Source organism: Lolium rigidum, chromosome 2 (genome assembly GCF_022539505.1).
Source record: "Lolium rigidum isolate FL_2022 chromosome 2, APGP_CSIRO_Lrig_0.1, whole genome shotgun sequence".
NCBI classification, from domain to species: domain Eukaryota; kingdom Viridiplantae; phylum Streptophyta; class Magnoliopsida; order Poales; family Poaceae; genus Lolium; species Lolium rigidum.
Genome location: NC_061509.1, coordinates 261853132 through 261860760, shown reverse-complemented (window position 1 = coordinate 261860760; position 7629 = coordinate 261853132). Strand labels below are relative to the sequence as shown.

Sequence of the window (7629 nt, the reverse complement as noted above, 5' to 3'; positions counted from 1 at the left end):
CTCGGCACCACCATGAGGAGGACGCAAGCTGCTGGGCGCCGACGCACCACGAAGACCGGCAAACAAGAGCATCAACCTGGCCAAGCGCAGGGTTGACAAAGGAGAGAACGCACTGCCAAGCACCACCATGACCAACCGGAACCCGCCAACCACCCCTGCAATCCTCAGACGAAGCCTCCAGGAAGGGAACGCCATCGCAATGCCGCCAACGCCCACACGAGGAAAAAGGGTTTTCACCCCGGGCAGGGGTGAGGGTGGGGAAGAAACAAGGGATCTCAACGCTGCCTCCAAGGAGGGAAACGGCGCCAGGAGCGTCGCCGGCGTCGTGGCCACCGCCGGCCACGAGTTTCCCCGGTCCCGAGCCTCCCGCCACCATCCAGCAAACCAGAGCAAGCAGATCTGGCCATGGGATGCATGTTTCACCGGCCGGAAAAGGGGAGATCTTCCGCGGACAGGCACACAGAGCTGGCGGCAGCTCCCCGGCCACACCAGACGCCCGCCACCCCTCCGCCGTCCACACGACCAGAGAGGAGGGCAAGCACTCACAGCCACCGCTCGCCGCATAGCCGGCGCCGTCCACCGGATCGGGGCCGCCGCCCCGAGGTCCATAGCCCCCTCCGAGGACGCCGCCGGCAGCACTCCTCCCTTACCTCCGGCTAGGCCCGAGGCCAGCCCGGCGGCGACAGAAGAGCCACCGAGCAGCCCCACCGGCCACGGCGAACCCAGCGCGAAGTTCCTCCACCGATCTTCCGCGCGGGGGGCGAGGACCCAGATCCCCGCCGCCCCCTTCACCGGCGTCGCGGGCTTAGCCCGGTGGCGCCTCTAGGGCGACGAGGAGGTAGAGGACGGCTGGGAGAGGCGGCGGCGGCGCGACTAGGGTTTCGCCTCCCTGGTCGCCTGGAGGGGGCTACCCGAGAGGCGTTTTTCTGCGAAGCCTCCTTCAAACTTCAAAGATTCGTATATTATTCAAGTTTAGAATTTTCGTACAGGTTTCACACACTGAAGAAAAACTTTAAAGATGCATACAAGTTTAGCAGATCCAGTAAAGAAACATAGCCCGAAGATTATACACAGAAAGTAGGGAGTGATGCTTTCCAGTGTATGCTTGTACTCCAGCCGCCATCTTTGAACGCAGTCGGCTTTGTAATTTTATTCAGATCAACAGTTCTCGACGTCGCCAAAGGGACAATTTTGCGTTCTAAACCTCTATGTGAAAGGAAACAAACTCGCGACAGAAAGAAATCGAAGTTCCACTACTGAAACAACATGAAAGGTGTTCCCCATTATCCTATAAATTTTCGTATAGCAGGCGCTGGAAGTCCTTGAGAGCTTCTGCCTCGATGGACAAGAGGATGCGAACGCCGCCGTCTCCCAGCCCGCTGTCGATGAGGTAAATGAGACCGGCACGCTGCTGCACGGCGCGCATCATCGTCAACGGCTTCCCCCACCCGAAATCGACGTCATACACCGGCATGCCTAGCCAGCTCACAATCCTCACCTCGGTCTCCGGCATGCTGCTCGCAGGTGGAGCCTCATTCATCTCCAGGTAGTCGATCGTGGAACGCACCAGCTCGTCGTCCAGCCCGCGGACGGCTTCCTTGACCCGTCCAGCGACGGGGGCCAGCGCGAGGTGATCCTCCGATGCGATGTCCCGCACCTTGCCGGCGGCTCCCACCACGATGATCCCGTTGCCGAAGTACCTCTCTGGGAGCGGCGGCCTCAGGCTGCGCCGGAAGTTGGCCGGGAAGGTGAGGCGTGTCGTGGCTTCCGGAGCCAGCCGGCGGGCGACGCACATGCACCGCCACACGTGGGCGCTCACGGCGCAGAACGTGCTCGCGCCGCTGCTGGCATGCTTGAGAGCGGCGATCTGGTCCTTTGAGATGACGAAAATCTCGTTGACCACGGGCCCCGGCGGTGATATGTTTGGATTATCTTTAAGCGGCCAGAACATGGGAGCGGCGTCGGGGTGGACGACGCGTGGCGGGGAGCGCGCACGTAGGAGGGTGCGGTCGTGGCAGGGGAGCTCCAGCACTTGCGCCACGTTGTTCTCGCGGCTCCCGGCCCTGGAGAAGGCGGACCACGTCTCGAAGAAGTGGACCGCGCTCACGGCGTCGACGGCGACATGGTGCAGCGCCGTGCCTAAGGCCACCCCGCCGCACTTGAACAAGGTCAGCTGGACGGCGAGCATGACGCCCGGTGAGTCGTCGACGATGTGTGGAACGAAGAGCCTCTTTAGTTCCAGCGACGGCTGGCAGTCGCTGAAGTCGTCAACGGTGAGGTCCGAGCGAGCCACCACGAAATGCGCGCCCTGGCCGGCGCAGTCGATCTCGGCCCGACCGTCGCCATCCACCCCGAGACGACCGGCGAGGGGGTAGAAGTTCACCAGGGCCTTGGCCATCGCCGCCTTCAGCCTGGCCACGTCAAAGAAGATGTCGTCGGCGACGCCGGAGCTAGACGCGTAGCGGTAGAAGTAGACGTTCGGGGTATGGCCTCTGTTGACCATCATGAGATCGAGCGGGGAGAGCCAGAGTCCATGCCTAGGCGTCTCCTCGCTGGGCGTCACAATGCACGACTCCACCACCTTCACCTTCTCATCCACACAGGCCATTCTGCTCAGAGAGGAAAAATGGAAACAGCCAAGTGCTAGTACTCCTCCCATGGCGCTCCTTTCGTTTCATATAACGCAGGACATTGACTGCACGGGCAGCAGGTTACCCCAACACAACCGATAACATTGCGTCCGCGCACACATCTAATGTTAGAGTATTATACTCTATTCACTTAGTCAATGTTCCAAAGATACACGTAAGTGAACTAAAATATTTGAAATGAAAATTCAGTTATTTTTAATCTCCATCCAATAAGCAACTGCTACACCTACAACTAACAATATTCCGTTCACATAGTTTCAGGTTTTTTTAATAAATATCAAATGAATAACCTAGTAACAATAGATATAAACCCAAGTGGACGTTCCAACAAATCGTCACGTTTGACAAGTGATCGCACACGCTTCCGTTTCCCCTTCCCTTTCCTTTTTAGATTCTGTTCTCCTCCGCGTCTAAGAGTTGACCACCAAGGAGTGAGCTGATCCTACTAGTGGAAAATAGGGCTTTCGTGGGAGCTATTTGTCGCGGGCGCGCCTGCACCCGCGACAAATGGGGTGGCCACGTCGCTCCGAAGCCGGCCGAGCCTTTTGTCGCGGCCTTTTGTCGTGTCCCCCCACACCTCATTTTTTCCTTGGTGGTGAAGGTGGAGGTGTATGCTAGCTCATTTTTTCTACATGTGCACAAGAGGTGTTTGATGGAATGCTTGTGAGAGGGATGCCACTTGATTTTATTTGATAAGATTTCTCCTCTTTTTGATCCTAAAAGGTTAGCAACTATTTTCTCGTATATATATATGCATAGTCCGTACAATACTAATTTTAGCAAGGTGATTGCATCTGATACATATATAATTGTACTTATGATGCAGATGAGTCATCCATGGATGTACGGTAACCGATGTGCTCCTGCTTTCAGAGAGGGCGTGAATTCTTTCCTGCTTGTGGCCGAGGCCAATAAGTCGAAGCAAGGTTTTATGTGCTGTCCATGTCTAAAATGTAAGAACGAGAAGGATTACTCTTGCTCAAGAGACATTAAGAGCCACCTGCTTCGGTTTGGATTCATGTCCAGCTATAATGTTTGGATCAAGCACGGAGAAGAAGGGGTTATGATGGAAGACGGCGATGAAGAAGAAGATAATGATGACCAGTACCGATCTATGTTCTCTGAATGCTTTGATACCGCAATGGACGACAATGAAGAAGAAGGAGGTGAAGAACAGGCATCAGATGATCCTGTTGATGATGATCTTCGTCGGGCCATTTCTGATGCAAAGAGACTGTGGCACGGATAAGGAGAGGTTGCAGTTCGACAAGATGTTAGAGGACCACCACAAATTGTTGTACCCAGGTTGTGAAGATGGGCAGAGAAAGCTGGGTAGCATATTGGAATTGCTGAAATGGAAGGCAGAGGTCGGTGTGACTGACTCGGGATTTGAGAAATTGATGATAATATTAAAGAAGCTGTTTCCAAGAAATAATGAATTGCCCGTCAGTACATATGAAGCAAAGAAGCTTGTCTGCCCTCTAGGATTAGATGTGCCGAAGATACATGCATGCATTAATGATTGTATCCTCTACCGCGGTGAGAAGTACGAGAATTTGAATAAATGTCCGATATGTGGTGCATTGCGGTATAAGATCGAAAAGATGACCCTGGTGATGTTGAGGGCGAGCCACCCAGGAAGAGGGTTCTGCGAAGGTGATGTGGTATGCTCCAATAATACCACGGTTGAAACGTTTGTTCGGAAACAAAGAGCATGCCAAGTTGTTGCGATGGCACATGGAAGAACGTAAGAAAGACGCGATGTTGAGGCACCCCGCTGATGGTCGGCAGTGGAGGAACATCGGGAGAGAGTTCCCGGATTTTACAGGTGAGGCAAGGAACTTATACTTTGGTCTAAGTACAGATGGCATGAATCCTTTTGGGGAGCAGAGCTGCAGTCACAGCACCTGGTGTTATCACCAGGATTTGACCAAGTCGGAGGTGGGCCACGATCAAGATAAGCTTGAAGGTTATATATGAAGAAAATACGAAGATCGGCCTTTTATGTGGAGTTGGGCTAGGTTGCCCATTTATCTGTAATTTATTAGATCGTGTCTTAAGTTAGAAGTTAGAGTTTGTATCGTGCACGTTGGGATATTCCCACGTTAGAAAGTCCGCTGGACTATAAATATGTATCTAGGGTTTATGGAATAAACAACAACACAACGTTCACCCCAAAACAAACCAATCTCGGCGCATCGCCAACTCCTTCGTCTCGAGGGTTTCAATCAGGTAAGCGACATGTCTGCCTAGATCGCATCTTGCGATCTAGGCAGCACAAGCCCACGTTGTTCATGCGTTGCCCGTCATCGAAGCGTCTTTGATGGCGGGCAACGTAGTTATCATAGATGTGTTAGGGTTAGCATAGCTCTTCGTATAAACATGTTTACGTAGTGCAACCCTCGCATGTCTAGCCGCCCTCACGCCTATCTCGGGCGTGGGGCGGCACCTGCTTGTTCATCATCTAGTAGATCCGATCCGTTACGATTGCTCCTTGCTCGCAAGGATTAGTTTAATATCCGCAATAGTTAGGCCTTACGAAGGGGGAGGATCCAGCGGCACGTAGGGTGGCGTTCGCAAGTCCTAAACAGGATGTTCCGATGATCAACGTCACGTTGGTTGTGTGGCCTTGTTTAGGATCGGCTTACGAGCACCGTGCGTGGCCGCGAGGCCCAACTCCGGAGTAGGATGATCCGATTATGCGGTGAAAACCCTAAATCGTCGTAGATCTCATTAGCTTTATCTTGATCAAGCAGGATCACCAAGTATTCGTGCACCCCGTACGGATCATGGGTGGATCGGCTCTTTGAGCCGATTCACAGGATAGCCTGAGAGCCGATCGAGGCTCTGATTTAATGTTTACGTATATGCCATGCAGGAACTAAGCGAGGCATCCCCATCACCTTCCTGACCAGGTATAGGTCAGGTGGCACGCCCTTGCACTTCGCATCGCCGCGTGTGACCAGAAGAGCATTGCGGGCCGTCGCTCGGAGGGTCTCGGCCAGCCGCAGCTCTAGGCTCTTCCCGGCTCTACCGTGTTGACAGGCCGCTGCCCGCCGGTGGGTTTTGGCGATCAACACATTCACGGCACGCCGGTGGGACCTCGAGCAAAGGAAAGCCGATGATGAAAACATCGGCTGGTACGAACGCGGTGCTCGTCCTCCCGACGGAGCCTAGTGCTCCAGCATTGCACGAGGGATATTACGAAACCTTCATGGAGCGCTTCGATCCAGCGAGTCGGCTAAGATTATTCTCACTACACGGTCTGCTTGGTTTCAACGGTGATCTAGCGATCGGCGGCCACGTCGGCTACACGAATCCCAACAGAGCCCAGGTACGAGTACGGCGCATGGACATAATACAAAGCCGATATCTGCAGTCACCTGTCAGATTCGGCTCGGGGGAGGTGCATATGGTTATCAGACAGACGCATGGGCAAGAAAATGTCGGGAGCCGATGGAAAATCGGCCAGTAAAAAAAAAATTTTGTAGCAAGTACAGAAAGATCCAGTCCAATGAAACATTTTTTGTCTCTAAAGGCCCTACTGAAGGAACACACCAAGGGCGAGAATGGCGTCGACACGGACGCGATCCGCCTCAGCAATCTCGGCCTTGTCATCCTCGTCCTTACCCGTCACCAGCTGATCGCTCAGGGTACGGATTTCAGCCAGATCGGTCTTCAGACCGGCCGTGAGGCCTTTTGCTTCGTCTTGCGAACGAGCAACAAGGGCTTCCTTGTCCTGGATAAGCTGTTTGGTTGCCCTTACCCTCTCTTCAAGATCCTCCAGCTCCTTGCGCAGGGTCTCGAGTTCAGCATGAGTAGCAGAGGTATCCGTCTTGGCGTCCAGAGCAGCCTTCTTCTCGTTGAGCCGTCGACATTTTTCGGCAATATCGGCCCTCAGCGGAAGTTGGGAGTGGCGAAGAGCAATCCTCTGGCGAGCCGATTGCACCCTTGACTTAAAGACCGGCAGGGTAACGGCGGGCCAGAGCTTCACTTGCAGGGCCATAGGGAGATGAAGCTGGATATCCTCGAGAATGCCTTTGGCTTCCGCGGAATCTTCAATCAAAGTCTCAGTTGGGGCAGAAAGCAAATCTTTGAGGCGTTGGAGTGGACCACGGACGTATGCGGGGATCGGCTCCCCACCTGCCTTGGAAGAAGTTGGTTCGATGGATTCTGGATCGAACGAAAGCAAGCTCGAAAGATCATAACCCTGGCAGGGCAAACAAAGTAAGCTTAGCAGGCAATGGTGGAATTGATGGAGTCAAGGAAGAAAGACATACCTCTCCCAAGGAAGGGGGGACAGCCGATGCAGTAACGATCGGCTCTTCGGTGGACTGAGATGGGTTAACCATTTGGGCAGCCGCTACCGCTGAGGTGGCCAGGTCCAGAGTAGCGGACGGTATCTGTATCTCCTCAACGTCTCCGCTGGAAGTTTTTTCGGCCTGCAAGAGGAAGCGATTAGCCGATCTTTATGTAACAACCGGAAAGCGTGAAGCATGATCGAGAAGATGATTACATTCGAGACCTCCTGGCTTGATGAAGAGGTTCGTGGGTTCTTACGAGCCCTTTTGACGCAGCGGCGCTTCGTGCGTGACCCCGATTTGGTCGGGGCTTGGGGAGCAGGAGGGTCAGGGACCGACCTTTTCTTGGAAGCCGGCGCTGGTGAAGCCGTCTGGCTCTGGGTGGTGGACCTCTCGGAATTACCCGAGCTTGAGTCCCCCTGACTGGTTTCTTCGGCCCCGCTGGAGGTTTCTTCGGTGGAGGCCTGTAGGAAAGAATACAAGCACGTTGAGAACAAATTTTCAGAGGTGGACAAATGCCTACGGGGTCTGAATCAACTTACATGCAAGCTTCCTTGGGCCGGGGCTTTACGCTTCAGGGGTTTCCTGGCAGCCACCTTCCTCACTGCCGTCCTCGCCTGAGTCGAGGCTCGGGGGGCAACCGGCCCCGAGGATGCTTTACTCTTAGCAGCCGATTT

At 54.2% G+C, this 7629-nt stretch overlaps 1 protein-coding gene across 1 annotated transcript; it reads right to left on the bottom strand.

Moving 5' to 3' along the window:
• Positions 1 to 1288: 1288 nt before the first annotated feature.
• Positions 1289 to 2619, bottom strand: LOC124688667 (putrescine hydroxycinnamoyltransferase 1-like). The gene has a single exon (XM_047222308.1). It carries the CDS (start codon positions 2606 to 2608, stop codon positions 1289 to 1291), a length of 1320 nt encoding a protein of 439 aa, XP_047078264.1. The 5' UTR covers positions 2609 to 2619.
• Between the last annotated feature and the right edge of the window lie 5010 nt (positions 2620 to 7629).